This window comes from Anabrus simplex, chromosome 6, assembly GCF_040414725.1.
Source record: "Anabrus simplex isolate iqAnaSimp1 chromosome 6, ASM4041472v1, whole genome shotgun sequence".
Classification (NCBI taxonomy): Eukaryota; Metazoa; Arthropoda; class Insecta; order Orthoptera; family Tettigoniidae; genus Anabrus; species Anabrus simplex.
Window position 1 is genome coordinate 185,650,756 of NC_090270.1, and position 19,170 is coordinate 185,669,925.

At 37.6% G+C, this 19,170-nt stretch overlaps 1 protein-coding gene across 2 annotated transcripts in view; it reads right to left on the reverse strand.

The window, feature by feature from the left end:
- Positions 1–19,170, reverse strand: part of Usp7 (Ubiquitin-specific protease 7) — a 458,856-nt gene that overhangs the window by 119,846 nt on the left and 319,840 nt on the right. For both annotated transcript variants that reach the window (XM_067150095.2, XM_067150096.2), the window contains exon 15: positions 18,526–18,745. In XM_067150095.2, the coding sequence (XP_067006196.1) occupies positions 18,526–18,745 (220 nt within the window). The remainder of the gene's footprint in view (positions 1–18,525; positions 18,746–19,170) is intronic.

Consider the following 19,170-nt stretch of genomic DNA (forward strand, 5'->3'; position numbering starts at 1 on the left):
GTATGAAATACTGTTTATATAATGTTACTCTTTTTCACAGTGCATGACTACAGTTTCCATTTTACTAATTACCATTCCAAACTCCCTCAGATTTTCATTCCAAATGTCCAGTCTCCTTTGCTTTTCCTTTTCTCCCTTTCCCCAAATCACCACATCATCTGCAAATACTAAAGCATTCACTTCATCACTACTGGTATTCTGTTTTACACGTTTTACGACTTCATCCACCAATATATCAAACAATAATGGGGACAGTGCACTTCCTTTCTTGAGACATTTCTTTGTATAAAATTTTTTTGGGCCACCACTCCCTACCTCCACACTGCTTTTACTCTCATGATAAAACATTTTAATCTTGTTAATTAATGATTTTGATACATTCCTTTCAGTACGCATTCCCATACATGTTTTCTCTTAACTGTATCATAAGCATTTACCAAATCCAAAAATACGAATACGATTCTCTTGTTCCTTTACAGATTATTTTCCATTATTGTTTGCACTGTAATTATCAAGTCTACTGTTGATCTGTTTCAGTGGTTCCCAACCTTTTGTGGCCCATCTCCCCTTTCTGGAGGTTGACTAACACCTATCGCCCCCTTTTCATTTCCATTGTATGCCTAATTTTAAGTAAAGTGTAAATAATAAAGCAGTTTTATAATTTTAGACAATGTTACTACCATATATAAAAACAACCAAAGCAGTTTTTTCCGGTCACTCTTAAATAAAATAGAAAAATATTAAAATGTAAACTTCAGATTTTTATGAACAAAGAAGTGAAATAATTAACTAAGATCATTGACGTAGCCTACATTTAAAAAACAGGAGTATATGTTTTCATTTTTAAAAAGGAATCTGGAAAAATTGAGAAAGTTGACAGTTAAGAAAAAGTAAATGAAAGTTTGAAAACATTGTTTTTGTTTTATTTTATCTTTTCAATGGCTGCCTTGTGCTTGGTGGATTTTAATTAAAGCTTGAATATCCGGCTTTATGTTCGTCAAGTTCAGGTTCAAGTCTCCTTTGAGGCAAATGTCCGACTTATTTCTTAGTTTTGTGAGGAACTGGACAACAGAAATAAATTCTTTTTCAGCTAAGAATGTTGACGGGAACGAGATGAAAAGTGGTCCAATTTTCCCCACAGTTGTAGATAAGCTTCACCCAGGCTAAGTCGTAACCGCTCTGCTTCAAAATGATTTTCGCCTCACGGTCATACTTCAGATCTAGAAACTCCGTATGAAAAGAGTTATCAAGCTTATCTAAAGCTTCAAACGAGAATGGATCTAGAATCTAATCCGGAATTTGTAACTTGGTCAAATCTTCAAATCTTGGTCAATCAATTCATTTCCCTTCCCATTCATTGTTAAAATATTTATTGTTCCAAATCTGGTTTTGTTCTCTGATCTAACATCAGCATTACCATCATACTGTGAAACTGTAGCCAGAGACTTGTCAATTCCATTTCCAACCGTGGAACCCATGCCCAGAGTTACGGGTGAAGACCTTAACAGCATTTCAGGCAGAGAAGGAGACCTTCGGAATGGCGAAGATGGTAAATGAGGCAATCCATCCCCTCTGGGGAAAATTAGAAGAGGAAACCACTACCTTGTGGAGAAGAGGAATCTTCAAAGGCTAAGGAAGTAAACCCCGAAAGAAATCCTCAGAAGCATTAGGCTTAGCAGGTCAGCAGATGAGTAAATTTGTGCTTGCTTTCAAATACAATACAAGCCTTGGATGGAAAATTTAATCATATGTGATGAAAATCTTCAAGCCGACCGTGAGTCAAACCTGAGACCCTCTGAAATGAAGGCCTCAACGCTGACCATTCAACCAAGGAGTTGGCCACTGGGATATGTCTGTTGTTCAATGACAATTACTGTACGTCTTAGATTGAAGTTGTATTTGTCTGATAGATACTAATTTTGGAGGAAAAATAACAGTTAAATTTCTAATACATGGGAAAATGACAAATCTTGGCTAAAACCTCATTATTAATATTATTATTATTACTACTACTACTACTATTATTATTATTATTATTATTATTATTATTAACTTTATCGGCCACATTGGACCACTTGAGTCTTCCATGTACACTTTTTCTTTGAAGGTTGTACTGTTTGAATCTTCTTATCTGCACAGTACTTCTTCATTCGTTCTGATCGCAGAATTCTTAATTAGCCTGAAATCTCTACAGGCCTTCTGTGTATCATTTCAGTTGAAAATTTGTGATTCTTAAGGGTGGTAATTTTATTCTTGTTCTCTGCATCTGTAATTTTGAGTCCAACTGTTTGAAGATCCTCTTTAATTTCTTTGATCAATGTCCTCCTGTCTTGTCTCCCAGATTTCCCATCACTAGTTGTTGTAAAATCCTGTTTTCTGGTAATCGTAAGATGTGAAAGAAATAAGAGATTCTTTTCTTCTTCATGGTGCTGGTAACTGGGTCTATCTCTCGATAGACAGTTTCTTTGGGGAGGATTCTCCAGGCTCCTTCAACCTGGTACTTTTTATTTATGCAAGTTCTAATAATTCTTCTTTCAGTTTTGAGGAGCTGATCAGTTCTTCTTTCATTTTTAATCTGGAACAAGGTTTTGCATACATATATGGCTTCGGGCAAAGCTACAACTTTGTAGTGTTGGATCTTAGTGTCTACTGACAAGCATTTTTTTTGTTATAAGTTGACCAGGTTAGAAATTAAGATTTTTTTTTCAGTTTGTTGGTTCTATTTATCCATGTTGCTTTCTCATTTAAGTTGTGCATAATGATTTCTCCAAAGTATTTAAATTGTAGGACTATGTTAATTTTTTGATCATTTATGATAACTTCGTTTATGTCAAGGGGTTTCAATGGCATGATCTCAGTTTTCTCAAAGGATACATGTAATCCTATTTTTAATGCAAACTTCTGGAAACTGGTGATCTGAGCACGGACTTCTTCCATGTCAAGGGCTAAAAGAGCTAAATCATCTGCAAACCCTAGCCAGTTTGTCCTTATTGAGGATTTTGCTCCAATTTTGATTTTAGGTGGGTTTTCTTTTTGCCAAATTTTCATGATGTACTCTATAGCCACAATGAAGAGCAATGGGGATAATCCATCACCTTGTCTGAGGCCTGTATATTTTGTAAAAGCATTTTACATTTCTCCCCTGAACTTTACCTTTGAAATTGTGTTGGTTAAAGTTAGTTAAATAATTTTTGTTAATTTAGGATGAAAGCCATATGATCTCAGGATTTTTAAAAGAGTAGGTCTGTGTATACTATCATAAGCCATTTTGAAATCTATGAATGAAATAAACAGCTGTTTATTTCTGTATTTGTAATATTCCATTATTAGTTTCAGGCCGAGAATTTGGTCTGGGCAACTTCTGTATGGGCGAAATCCTCCTTGGTATTGCCCAAGTTATGGTTCCAGAATGTTTTTTATCCTATTGTAAATTATGCGGGAGAAAATTTTGTAAGTGCAGCCCAAAAGGGTTATTCCTCTATAATTGTCTGGATTAGTTTTATCTCCTTTTTTGAATAATGGATGGATTACACCTGAGGTACAGTGTTCTGGGATTTTCTCTGTGATCCACATTTTGTCTAGATGCTGATGTAAATTTATGATTGCTGGTTTCCCTGCATTTTTCCAGATTTCTGCAAAGACTACGTCTTCACCACATGCTTTATAATTTTTTAGTTCCTTATTTGCAAATTCTACCTCATTGACAGTTGGAGGATTTATTAGATCTGGGGTGGCTAAAATGGGTGTGTCAGTATTTACTTCCAATGTTTCCAGTGGGTCATCACTATTTAAAAGTATGTTGAATGTCTCTGCGAGGATCTCTGCATTTTCTTGATTACTATAGGCCTGATTTATTTCTCAGCATTAATATTGGGGGTTTTATAATAATCTCGTGATTGTTTTCTGTTAAAACTCTCCTCTATCCTTTGTAAGGTATTTTTAAGATGTTTGCGTTTGGTTTGTCTGATGATTATATGGGTTGACTTTGTTTTATTAGTTCTAAATTTGATTTGTCTGATTTTTTGGGCTTTATGATTGGTGTCTTCTCTCAGTTGCCTGGTCACATTCCACCATTCATGTTTTTTCCTAGGATTTGTTGGAGGTAACTCTTCTGCTATAGATTTCAGTTTGGTCGTCAGTTCTTCTAATGTATTAGTGCTGACAGATCCTTCTACTGTTTTCCTACAGTACTCCCTATTATTTATTAAGGTGGTAGAATCTTTTTTTTTTTTTGAGCTCTTTTCTTAACCTTTGGAGTTAATTTCATTTTGATCTTAACAACATAGTGATCTGACCCTGAGTCTTCCTCCCTTAGGACTTTGAGATTGTAGATTTTACAATGGTAAAATTTATCCATGCAAACGTGATCCAGTTGCCACTCACCTTTTTGGAAATCAGGATGTTTCCAAGTTTTTAATTTGTGAGGTTTCCTTCTGAAGTATGTTGATTTTGAAATAAGATTGTGGTTTCTGCATAATTCAACCAATCTTTGACCATTTTGATTCGTCCTCCTATATGCTGGCCACTTTCCATTGATTTCTCGGTACCTACTGTCTTGTCCCAGTTGTGCACTGAAATCGCCATGGAGAATTTCAACGTGTGATGGAGGTATGTTGATTAAAGTTCGATACAGGAGATCCCACAGAATTTTTGTGCTTCTTCTTTATCCTTTTGAATGTTATTTTTCTGATTGGTGGGAGCATGTACATTGATAATTGTGCAGATTTTATTTGCAGATTTCAGAGTTAGTGTTGCAAGTCTGGGGGACCAAGATTTAAATTCCACAACTGAATCTACGATTTTGAGATTTATTAGAAATCCATTAACAAACTGCAGACAGTTTTACATCACTCGTTTTCCAGGGATTCCTTTATACAATCGGTACCCTTCTGATTCTATTGGGCCTTGATCACTATTCCTTATCTCTTGAAGGGCCATGATTAGAATTTTATGTTTGTTCATGCTGTCAGTGACAATCTTTAATTTTCCAATTTGGCACAAAGAGTTAACATTGTGTGTCGAGAAGAAAGAGATTTGTTTATGTTTAATCCTTTGAAGTTTTTGTGTAGATGTTGGTTGTTGAGTTTTCAGATGCTCTGATCCCTCATAATCTTCCGAATGACCACCCACCACACCCAAATGCTGTCTTTTCTGCAATATATTATTGCAGTCGCTGGAATTCTTCTTCAAAAGACTTTTCATGACTGACTGTCTAAGGTGTCACCTTGAGATTAGGATAAATCCTCGAGTTACAATTCTAAATGTTATTTGGAAAGGTGAAGATGAAGGATGATTTTATGAAATTGTGAAGAAGGCTTTCTGCCTTATTTCATCCTAGTTGTTCAGGACTGGGAGTAGGCATTTCCTCAATATCCTGGAAACATTATGTTTTTCCTGCGAATACTCGGGTAGCCAATTGCAGTGGTTTCCCACTGGGCGATGGGGTCGCCACATCCCTACGCCATCTTTACCCTTTATTGAAGCAATGTTTTTGTTTTTGGATTGGAGTCTCAATACGGATTTCGGCTAGAGACTTAAAACAGAGCTGACATATTAAGAAGTTATTCCCAATTGAATTGACCTTGGTCTTAAGAGTGTTGGTGGTGACACCTACTCCACCATACTATATTTACTACTTCATTAGAGGTGGTGGTGGTGATTATTGTTCTAACAGGAAGTACAACTAGGCAACCATCCTCCATACAACATTAATCAGAGAGAAAAAATGGAAGGGGACCAACACTTCGAAAAATGAAGGTATCAGCCAGAGGAAGACAAGGGCCGAAGGGCATGAAAATGAAAGACTCCCTAGGCCTCCATACGTAATACAGCCTGGGAACTGTGCGCTGCATGTAAAATCTCATAGTAACTCACATGGCAAGAATGTGGTGGGAGATGTAGTAGTGGACACTGCTCAAAGGTTCAAAGCCCACAGAATAGGATGCCTGGTATGTGGCAATGTTGCATACTTCATAGCTTCCACAGACTGATTTGTTTATTTGGCCCTGTAAATGGGCGTATGTATCGCGGCATAGGGTAGCAGCGGAGTTGGACAACGATGAGGTGGTTATGATCTGTGGCTAGGACACAGACAACCAGTCATACATATTCCAAGCTTCGTAGACGACAGGTAGAGCAAAGTGTGCCCCACTGGAACGAAAACAACATGTGATGACAGGTAGGTATGTCACTGCACAAACTTCCCTGCTTCGAGGCAAGTTGCAACACAACACAAATGACATTCACTATCTCGTGATATATTTTAGCAACGAGTATGTAGATATCTTACATCTCTATGGAGAAGCTAGACAGAATGCCTGTATCAAGAACGCTATATGGATGGACGACAACCGTCAGGCATGAAATTTTGAAGTGTGGAACGACATCTGCGCGCTACTGGATCCCTGGGAAGGACACAGCCTGTTAGAGATCAACCCGTAATGTCTACTTACAATGAAGAGGTAATCTTGGACGCTACCGGGCATAACCGTAAGATGGACCATTGCACAGTAGCCAGACAGGAGCTGGGCGTCTGTTGTGCAAATATTGCATACCCAGTGGTTTCACCTGTACCAACCATCTGCACTTAAACCAAGAGCTCCACAATCATGATTTCAAACCCTGGGTGGCGTTCTTTGAATTGACCTTACAGCACGTGGATACTAATCCCGTCTTCTTACTGACTACCTTTAATTGCCATAATATGCATTATTAGAGTGTGGATAATCCCCAACTGTTATGACACGCAGCGTTTTGGGTACATTGGGGCGAGAACGTATGGTGTGGCATCATGGACGATCACCTCACTGATCCCTATTTCTTTGAGTGACCTCTGAAGGAAGAACACTACTTGCGGGTTCTCCAAGATGAACTACCACCGTTCTTGAAATATGTCACTCCTTGACCGCTGCAGGATGTCGTTTCAATACAACAGTGGTTGTCATCCAGAACCATCTCCACATGACATATCCTGATAAATGGATAAGAAGGGGAGGACCTATCCCATGGTCCGCTAGATTGCCCAATCTTACGCTCTTGGAGTTTTCTGCGGGGCCATGTGAATTAACAGAGAACATTCGTAATTTTCAATTTTTTTTGTAAAGTACACCAATGAAATAGTGAGAAAACATTGCATTGTGATAAATTACTTTGTTTTCTATAAATTAAAAAAATAAAAAAGTCTCCTTCCGCAAGACAAGTAAAACGTCCTGCAACGTAAGCGGCAGGCTGTGACGTCACCGTCCAATACCGCATGAAGCTCTACCAGGCATTGTGCATGAGCTATTACTAAAAGCGGAATATTTATTATTTGTGAATGCGAATAACTGGGAAATGACAGAAGAAGGGATCAAAAAAGCACAGTCAGGGAGTCAACAATCTACCATATGTGGATGCAATCAGAGAGGAATCATTCTTGAAAAATAGCGTCTCTTTTTTGGGTGCAGAAATTCGCGGAACATAAGGAAATTGGCAATTTTTTTAATATATGTGCAATGTACTGCAATTTACAGTATAAATAATAATGGTGTGTGGCCTCAGGAGTGGCCTGGTGCAGGTCTTTTAAGTTGATGCCGTATAGGCGACCTGCATGTCGGTGAGAATGGGGCCCTACCTACGATGAAATCTAATGCTCAAAACATCATGAACAGCCAGCCCTGCGAGCTATAGGAAACTAATGAAAGTTAAAATCCCTGATCTGACCAGGAACTGAACCCAGGACTCACTGAACCTTGAAATCACTTAAATCACCTTTGCAATTTATTTCTAGAATGATTCCCAGATTAGAAAACACATTCAATTTTAGGGCTTTATTTTATTTTTGATGTATCTAACATCTGTCAATACTGTGTACTCTCATGTCGCAGGAATAAAAGTAATCTGTCGATGGGTATTAGTTCTGTAACCTATCATTCCTGAAAAATATAGATTGATTAAATATCTTTAGTTCATTTATCTGTTTTTTCACAAGTTGAGCATATCAAGCAAGAACAGCGTAATGGTCACATTCTAGTCACTCCATATAGGAATGTCTTTAGGTGTTGTGATTTTTACCCATTGGTTTATTTATTTGGCATGTATAATCTAAAACTTAGGATAAGTTTTGACTACATTTTAAACACCAACATCACTATTATTTGTAGTACAGTTGAGCCCCGAAAACTAGGCAGTCCTGATAACTCAGCCACACCCTAGCAGGGCCAAAATACTCTTTGCATAGACCCGTTCAGGGTATCGCATTCCTTTATCTCATGTCATACTCTCACCCCATCACGTGTCTGGTACTGGCGCATGCTCAGCCGTTGAATCTACCTGCTGCCTTTGCCAGGGTTAGTCTATTTCTTAACCGCGTTGCATAACTCTATAGGAGTGATTGTGCGTACTGTATTGCTCAGAGCAGTTTCAAAGTTTGTCGGTGCTGGACAGTACTCTGCGATGGCATCTTCCATTAAAAGAAAACAAGTGAATTTGTCTATGGAGCAAAAGTTGTGGGCATTACAGAGACTGGATAAAGGAGAAAGTGTCGTAAGTGCAGTAGCTAAGGACTTGGGAGTCAGCACAAGTATGACTGGAGACTGGAAGAAGAAGCAGGCCTTGGTGTGTTAAGAGAATGTGTGTACACAAATATTGGAAAAAAGGAAAAGTATAAAGGAAAGTGACTTTATGAGGTAAATGAAGCACTTTACATTTGGTTTCGCCAAGCAAGAGAGAAGAGCATGCCAATTAGTGGGCCAATCTTGTAAATGAAGGCCTTGGAATTTTATGAAGAATTTAAAAAAGACAACGATCCTAAATATATCACAAGCACTGGCTGGCGTGACAGCCGGAAGAAAGGCTATGGAGCCTGGCAGCTTAGTATTTGTGGGGAAAAACTATCTGGGGACATGGAGGGTATGTCTCAGTTTAAGGAAAACTATCAGAAATTTATCGAAGTTGAAGGTTTGACCAGACAGCAGTAGTACAACTGTTGTGAAACAGGGTTAAATTATAAACTGTTATCAGCAAAAAGTATTGCTTTAAAGGAAGAACAGTCAGCCCCAGGTTTTAAAAGGAACAAGGAGAGGGTAACAATCCTATCATGCAGCAATGCAACAGGTGAGCACAAATTAAAACTTGGCTTCATAGGAAAATCATAAAAACCATGTGCATTTAAGCATATTGAAATGGATAAACTTTCAGTTGGCTACCGAAACCAGTCACAGGCCTAGATGAGCTGTGCAATTTTCAAAGAATGGCTCCAAGAAGTATTTGTTCCATCAGTTCAGCAGTTTTTAAAATCTAAAAACCTGCCAAGGAAAGCTGTTGTGATTTTGAACAACACGTCTTTGCATCAAGACCTTGAAAAGTTAAAAAATAGGGACATACGACCAATGTTTTTACCACCCAATGTCACAGCATTATACCAGTCAATGGACCAAGGAGTTTTAGTTAGTCTCAAGAGAAGATAATAGGCGCAAGCAGTTAACCTCCCTTCATTCTGCGAACAATGATGGCCAAGGTCTTATCCAGAAGTTAAACGAAAATTAACCTATGAGATGATGTTGGATGGGTGGCAAACACGTCAGAATCATTAACACTAGTTCGTTTCTGGCGAAAACTCCTTGATCACGAGCCTACGGTAATTCTAATGTGGAATAAATACATTTTTATGCATAAACAGAAGTACGACAAAATGCGAATAATGACACAAATTTCAAAATTAGTTTGAATATACGATTTTGGTGTGAATTCTGCGAAAATGTGCTATTTTACTGGCGAAAACAACATATTTCGGCAAAATCGTCACAAATACTAAAAACATGATGCATAAATCTTTCAACCGATCGATGAAGAAAAGTAGCCGATCGATTGCTGCTTACTGACTTTAATCAATATTTACAATGGGAATAAGATCTGTATTGATTATTATTGAAAGGTAAATCAAGTGTCACGGAAATAACAAGATAGACGCAGTGTTGTTTTCCGGTTGTTCAAAATTTAAACTAGTGAACAGTAGAAAGACAAGCGATCATTTAGGTTAAGGGGTGCACGACAAGAACTGCGCACGACAGGGCTCAGCAATATGCAAAGATGGTTTATATGCCACAGATTCAGCGTCAGTATTTTGCAACTACAGTGAAACCTCGGAATGTGAGTAACTTAGTCTACGAGTGTTTTGCATGATGAGCAAACATTTTAAATAAATTGTAACTTGATAAGCGAGTGAGGTTCCACAATATGAGCGTCATGTGGGCCTACGTTTTTCCCTCCCCTGTTCGCCTGTTGAATGGATGAACGAGGTCTTTGGTCCTGTAGTGAAGAAATACCTTTCAGAAAATAATCTGCCGCTCAAAGCCTTGCTGATTATGGACAATGATCCTGCTCATCCTCCAGGCCTTGAGGAGGAGAAAAAGTCAATGGAATCTCTCACTTCAACTGAAATTCGGGAAGTGCAAAATGTGGGAAAAAGTGCAAAATTTTGTAGAAAAACACCACCCAAATAAGGCTGTAGCAGTGCTAGCGATGAATCAGCTCACTGACAATGCAATGTCACATTTTCGTGAAATCCTCAAAAAGGGGCAAAAGCAACAGTCACTGGACAGGTTCCTCGTTAAAGTTGCATGAAAAGAAAACAATTCCAGTGAGCGAACAGATGGCAGTGATTCCGTTAGTGAAATTCATGCTACACAGTAACTCTTCTCATGTCATCTCTCGTCTCCCTCATACCAACAATGATTCTATTGTAAGGAAAAGTGCACTTTAACTTATTTTACTTTATACTTTGTTTTAGAAATGGTATAACATATGAATAGTAACACAGTAAAGGTTTCCACCTATTCAGTACTAATATGTATTTACAATGTTATAAATTACATGGAACTAGTTTCGACCCACCTAGGGGTCATCATCAGCCTGGACCTGTTTAAATGGAGAAAGTCGGTAAAAAACAAAAAATGGAGATAAGAAAAGGTCAACATAAAGTGAAAGGACGCTTACCTCGCGTTGCGGTGTGTGTAGTATAGCTGATGGTGTGCAATTTGGTTTCCGCTAAGAACTGAGAATCAATATATCCACGCGCAGTTTCCACCTTCTTCTCAACCAGAAATTCAAAAATAACTTCACGTCCAACAATCAACAACGCAACCGATCAACACAGCTTTAATACACCAAATGCCTAATTTCTCCGCTTAAGTGATCAGTGTCAAGCCGACTCGACATTAAAAGAGTATCACTCTTTACTCTCCAGACTTTGTACACACTTGTATATATGTTTATATGTGTTATTTTACATTAATTCTTTAGTACGAGGACTACTGACATCCACGAGGTTATATTTTTACAACTCTAAGCACCCTACTTGTACTTTGTTCCATCTTTGTTCCAAACTTGTTTGTATATATATTATTATTTACTACCCACCTGTACCACACTAACATTTCTCATCTCATTACCAAACTTCACTTTATAAATTATAAATCCATACGATTATTACAGTTAAAAATAACATGTTTTAGGATTCGACAAAAACTTACGTATCCTTTAATACGGCTGATGATGACCCCTAGGTGGGTCGAAACTAGTTCCATGTAATTTATAACATTGTAAATACATATTAGTACTGAATAGGTGGAAACCTTTACTGTGTTACTATTCATATGTTATTCTCAGTTCAGTACGGACCAACAACATGAAATTCATAACCCTTGATTAGAAATGGTATGCGAATAAATATTTTTGTGTTTCGGATGAATCACCCGCGTTTCAATTGTTTCTTATGGGAAAACTTGCTTTGATATAAGAGCGCTTTGGATTACAAGCATGTTGCCGGAACGAATTATGCTCGCAATCCATGGTTCCACTGTATTGTAATTGCCGAATTGAGTGGGGGAAAAAAGATAGCACTGTGAAACATCTTAAATCTGAAAAACAAGTGGGTAAGCAAAGCAATAACAAAAGTTTAACCCCTGCTGCTAGTAGGTCTCAAAGAAAGCAATCTTCTGTGTGTAGACAGTTAGATAGCTGCAAACGACGAAAAATTTCCAGAGATAACTTTTTGAAACGCATGGTTGAAGTATTTGCCAAAGCAAATATACCTCTGGAAAAGCTGGAAAGCAAAGAGCTAAGAGGATGGATTACTGACTTTTCAAATGAAGAGCTGCCATGTATGAGAACTCCACCTGAAGTATATTTTGCTGGGTAAGTTTCGATTTCATTGATCGAGTACAGTTTAGGTATTACGACATCGAAACACGTGCAAAACTGAAGGATACCGAATTTGACTGTGATTTCCATATTGAGCTATCTTATCCGTACCCAATTGATCCAGTAGTTTTAAATTATTTTGGTATAATTTGAAGTCTTTCTTCTTTTCTAGAAGTTGCATCTGACCACCAGAAAAGAACATCAACATACTCGGTGATGAAACTACAGATAGAATGGGACGTTGTGTTTTTATCATCATATTCCAGGTTCCAGCCGGATCGAAAAGAGAGCTGCATGTTGTTTCTGTGAACTATCTTGATGCAGGAAATGCTACAAACTGCTCTCATGCTGTGGTGTACAATATGATGAAGTACAGTTTTTGTTAGTGACAGTGCCCCGTACATGACCCAGTGTTATGAAACATTAAGTGTGGTCATAGGGGATCATTTAATGCACGTGCAGTGCTGGGCACTGTAGAACAGCTTGGTTGGCAATAAGTTGGGTCGCAGTGATGACAATTTTGGACAAAAGAAAGTGAAAATATAATTATTTACAATTCTTATCATCAAAGTAGGGTGCTTCAGAGGAAGCAAAGATTTTTCCTGCACCTGTCATAACCTGATGGAATAGCTGGTTTCAAGCTGTCTTTTATTTGAGTGCTTACTTTACTGATGATGTTATATTTTTCAAGATGTCTGACATGAAAGACATCAACAACTGTGGTATTAAGTACCTGACTGATCTGAGTGATCAAGAAGTGAATAAGCTTCACTCCCACAGGGTTTTTGTCACAGATCATGCAGATGGATTGGTTGACCTTATTACTGAACTTGAAGGGTCTCTGTATCCTACCTCTCATCTCCTTTACCGCAAACTGCATAACCTTGACGCCAATTTTACCTTCAACTAATGATGCTTTGATTAAGCTCACTCCTCTACAGCAGGCTGCATGTAGACACACATTTGTCAAAGCTGCTCATTCTTCACAGTACAAGCTAGCCACACTGAAAGCTAAAGACCCCACCATCAGCATTTGTGTCCATTTCTCAAGCTTTGTATCCAAAAAATATTATTTTGAATAGCAATGATAAATTAGATGAGCTTGAGAGATTGTTTGGAGTAACAGATCTATCATAAAACGATATCTGGTCTGGTTACTGTTCTTTGAAACATGAAATTCAAACCCAGATGAAATGAAGTGAAAAATGTGATTTCATGCTTGCATTAACTGCAGTTCAGACGGAGTTCAGCATGAGTTGTTGTGGACCCCAACGAACAATGTAGATAGCGAGCGCGTGTTGTCTCATTACTTCACAGCGGTCACAGACAGACTGTGCAATTTGAAAAAAGCAATGCCGAAGTACTGACAATTCTTTCGTTTGAACAATGAATTTGTATTGTGTGTGAACCAAGGACAATAACTGCACTTCATAAACTCGGAATCGTTAAAATTAATAATACCATCAGTAATAGGGAATCCCTAGACCTTCCCTGGCTTTATGTAAGGTGCAACATCCGTTCTGGTCTTGATAACATAATCGTATTGCATGTAATAAACTTCATGTTTGAATTCCTAGTATTGTGCTTGCAGTTTGACGACAAGGAAACTCGTCAGGTAAGGAGGGAAAGTGATTATTTTGCACCAGTACGTGAAATTTGGGAACAGTTTTTTCACAATTGCAGAACGTGCTATAAAGCACGCCCATTTGTAACAGTGGACGAGCAACTGTTGGGTTTTCGTGGAAGATGCCCTTTCTGCATGTATATCCCGAGTAAGCCCAACAAATATGGCATCAAAATAGTAATGGCCTGTGACACAAAAGACCAAGTACCTGATAGATGCTATGCCTTACCTAGGCAAATGTACAAAGACAGATGGAATGCCTCTCGGGGAATTCTATGTCAAGGAACTTACCAAAACTCTGCGAGGATCAAATAGAAATGCCACAGTAGATAAATGGTTTACCTCAGGGGAAAACTTGCAGATGATCTTTTAAAGGACAAACCAACGTTAATTGGTACTATTTGCACCAATATCAAATCAAAATCTCTTTATTTGCAAATGAGGTGTCTACCTCGGTGGCAAATGGTACACTAAAATACATTATTGTCAAGCACTAAATATTAAATTAACAAGAGAAGAAAATTTTCCTATAATACAATATTATACAATTTAAGCTAATAATGTCTTCTATTAAACACACAGCTCATCCTTAATAAATTTATATTGTTTACAAAATTCTACTTATAATATCTCCTGTACTACTTACAAATATAGTCAACTGATATACAGTATGTGGAATTACTTCAAATGATACTATACAACTGGTATAGGATTAATATTTACATTGCTTTTTTTTTTTTTTTTAACCCGTTCTGGATCCTAAGAAGCATAACGACCTGCTGCGTTTTAACCAGAGCCCCTTTTGCCACCACTTTTCAGAGTTCCTGAAGGGCCTTCACAGCTACCGTAGCGGTCCCAGGGCCCTCGAAGTCCCCACTGTACTTCACCCCTACAGGCAGTCCCTTACTTTGGCTGTCCAAACTCCTTAGACCAGGGGATGGAATTAATTTATTCACACACAATTTTTTTTAAATTTACAATAACCTGCACTGGTCGAATGCCCTCTAACACTTCATTTATTTTCTCTGTTGCTGTTTATTCTCTTCTTGAATATCAGTACAGATTTCGGAAAAGGATCAAACACTACCCCTGGTAAACTGTTCCACTCCTTCACACCCTTCCCAATGAATGAAAATTTACCCCAATCGCTTCTGCTAAAATTCCTTCTAATTTTATATTTGTGGTCAGTCCTGCCGATATAATTATTTTCCAACTGAAGCCTCTCATGGATATCTCCCCATGCTGCTTCTCCTGTATAGGCTCTATATAATCCTGTAAGTCTAGTTTTCTCCCTTCTCTTACTTAAAGTTTCCCACCCAAGTTCCTTTAACATTTCTGATACACTACTCTTTCTCCTGAAATCCCCTGTTACAAATCTTGCTGCTTTCCTCTGCACACTATCTATTTCTTTTATTAGGTATTCTTGGTGAGGATCCCAAACACTGTTTGCATATTCCAATAATGGACGAACCATACTCAAGTAACTTTTTTCTTTTAATTCTTTGTTGCATCCTTTAAGTAGCCTCATTATGACTGTAACAATCTGTATGCTTTCCCAACAATGTCATCAATATGACCCTTCCAGTGCAAATTACTTTCAAATCTCACACCTAAGTATTTGCACTTGCCATCTTTTGGGATAACTACCTCATCCAAAGTATATTCAAATTCAGTTTTAAAGCTCCTGTTTGTAAAAGTTGTAACAGTTGATTTGCCTCCATTAACCTTCATATTATTTTCTTCACCCCATTGTTGGATACTTTCAAGGTCCCTTTGTAATTCTGAACAATCCTCAATGTTGTTTATTTCCCTATAAACAATTATGTCATCTGCATACAATCTTATTTTTGATGTTATATTGTTCCCTAAATCATTTACGTATATTAAGAGAAGTAACGGACCGATTATACTACCCTGTGCAATTCCCTTCCAAACTTTCTCTTCCTGAGATACATTATTTCCTACTTTGACTTACTGAACCCTTGAATTTAGAAATGTTTTTATCCAACGTGTAACCCTTACGTCCAATCCTATTCCCTCCAATTTCTTTAATAATATTCCATGTTCCACTCTATCAAAGGCTTTGGAAAGATCTATGGCTATGCAATCTAACTGACCTCCTGAATCCAACTGATCTGATATGTCCTGCTGAAATCCCACCAGTTGTGCCTCACAAGAAAATTTCTTTCCAAATCCATACTGGCTCCTCCTGAACCAATTTTTATAATCACATATCCCTCTGATGTACTTCGATATTAAACTCTGTAGTATTTTACAAACTATACTGGTCAGGCTGATTGGTCTGTAGTTCTCTGGTTTCCTTTTATCACCCTTTCCTTTATAAATTGGTATTATTATAGATTCCTTCCATTCCTTTGGTATTCCACTATTATTTATGACATAGTCAAAGAGAAATTTTAAATAAGGCACTATGTACCACCCCATTGTCTTTAATACCTCCCCAGTAATTTGATCACTTCCTGCTGCTTTTCCTTGCTGAAGCAATTGGATTTCTCTGAAAGTATCTTCATTTGTGAATGAGAAGCTTCTTGTTTCCCTCTGTGTCTCTCCCTCTCAATCTTCTGTTTCGGTTTCCAACTCCTGACAATCATCTACTGAATCTCTGAATTCCCTACTAAATAGGTTTGCATTCTCAGTATCTGTTAAATAATGTTCACCCCCTTCTCCCACCATTGTAGGAATTTGGATTCCTTTTCCTTTTTGATTCCTGATATATGAATACAGTTTTTTCCATTTCCCTTTATGGTCATTACCCTCTTGACGTATGCCATTCATATAATTCTCTTTTGCTTTCTTTTTCACTCTATTCAGTTCCCTCATTAGCTGTTTTCTAGTTTCTCTACTCTCCCTACCCTCTTTGATTTTCCTGTTTACTATTCTACATTTTCTTTTTAATTTTCTTATTTCCCTTGTATAATAAACAGGGTTTGAGGTCATTTTACCCTTCTTAACAGGTACAAATCTCTTCTCTCCTTCCCAAATGATTCCTTTAAATTTAGCTCAAAGTGTATCCACGTTACTCCCTTCACTTATCCAACAACTGAATTGTGATTTAAGGTAAGTCCCAAATTCATCAACTTTAGTTTTTCTGTACAATTTCTTGTCTTGTGTAACCCTCTTATTAAGCCTTTTTGGTACGAGTCCTACATCCATTATTACAGCCTTATGGTCTCCTATTCCTTCAATTACCTCAGTTTTATCAGCAATTTCCCATGGTTTAACCAAGAATACATCTAGTAAGTTATTGAGACGAGTCGGTTCTTGTACTACTTGTGTAAATCTTCCCTCCCAAATTAACTTATTTGCCAGTTTCTGTTCATGGGCTTCACTTGCAGCTCCATTCCATTCAACTTCAGGCAAATTTAGATCTCCCCCAATTATTACCATATCATTATTATTGTTTTTACGAGTATAATCTATTATTTTCTCAAAGATGTCCATGTCTCTTTCCTCTCTTCCAGGCCTGTATGTTCCTATAATTCCCACCTCCTTCATATTATCACAAACTAATTTTATCCCTAATATTTCATCCCTTTCATCGGTAAACTATTCATGTGAACAGTAAGTTTCCTTCACCAGAATAAACACCCCCCCTCCCTTTTTATCTCCTCGGTCTCTACGATAGACTGTGTACCCTTCTGGAAATACTTCTCTATTACCCACCCCTTCTTTCAACCACGATTCCACTCCTATCACCACATCAGTCTCATAAGATTCCATCAATGTACCGAATTTTAATTGTTTATTTACTACACTTTGACAGTTTATCAAGAGCAATCTCAGACCCCCTTCCTCCCTAAAACTTGACTGTTGCGATTGGGTAACTTGAAATTCCTTACTATCCTGAGTTTCTTTTCTTAGTTGACTGAGCCAGCTTGAAGTACAGCTGGCTCTTTCTACTAGTTTTCCTGGTCAGTATTATAACTCAAGGGAGTTGCTTGTTTTACACTACATATCTTAAGATTAATAAAATCTAGAACAATATTTGCTATCTTTCGTTTACCTGAATTGTTTAGATGGAGGCCATGTTTTGTATAACAGTATCTCTCAAAACTGCTGCATTCAATAACCTGAGTATTCTGAAAATGTTTACAAATTTTAACAATATCTGTATTGACCTTGTCCACTTCAATGTTCACACACGAGTCTCTACTCAAATCATGCCCGTGGGGCATGTTCACTACAAAAACGTTAGTTAGAACTACTGTCGACAAGAAACAGAAATGTTGCCACATCTATGCTTTGCTTTGAGGGTGAAAAAACTCTGGTTTCATTCAAAGCAAAGCCAAATAAGGTAGTTGTTTTATTGTCCACTGCTCATGACCAACCTACTATCAGTGACACTAGTCATAAACCGCACACTGTAGAGGATTACAATGCAACTAAGTATGGAGTGGATGGTCACGATCAAATGTGCAATTGCTATTGTTTCTTGCTAAACATGTGCTGGCTCTTGATAAAAAGGGGCTGGCTACTGAATTATTTCTAGTTTTTTCTACCCCTGCCCTTAACCGTATTATTAGCATGAAATCCATACAAATTCCGGGAGATCCGTAATTGTTGGGCAGATCTACTGTACATATCCTAGAATCAATTCAGGTTATTTAATCATTTTGTCAACAGTCACACCAGATATACCCGAGAATGTATCAGAAGTATAAAAATACCGTATTTGGAAATAATTTAATTGACATACTTACTTAAAATAATCCCGACAAGTTGGTAGATCATACATGTCGTCTCTCTCATCTTTCTGAAACACTATAATATCCCCATCCATTAACTCTTCCAGAACCTTCTCCAGGGGTTCATTGTAGTTCTCAATCCTCTCCACCATATTGGGCTTGATTTCCTCAAATAAAATAAGTTCAGTATCTGGACTAAAGCCTGCCCGCTCATTTAACAATGGAATCAGTTCCTCTGAAACAAAAGAGGATCAATTTTTCAAACAGAAATTAGCATTAAATTTTAAAAATAATCAATGTTTTTATTAGTATAAAATGTATTAGTTTTGAAGGCAATAGTAACAACATACATAGTCCCAGGAAAAATGTACAAACAAATATGGGTGTAAAGTCTGAAAAAACCTTAAATTTCTCTTATTGGTATGAAGGAAGGACGATAAGAGTGACAGCAATCTAAGATTTGACTTCTGAGAGCTTTATGAGTGTCTACTAGATTGTGTACTTAGGTTCGTGAGGCTGCATTGCCGATGAAGACTTTTTTGGACAATCACGAGTCATACATTCTTGGTATATGACCAAATATGTTCATACATCTTTTCTGTGCAATAGACGAAAATAGTCTGGAGCATGTAGAATCTTATAACATAAGATTCTGGTCTG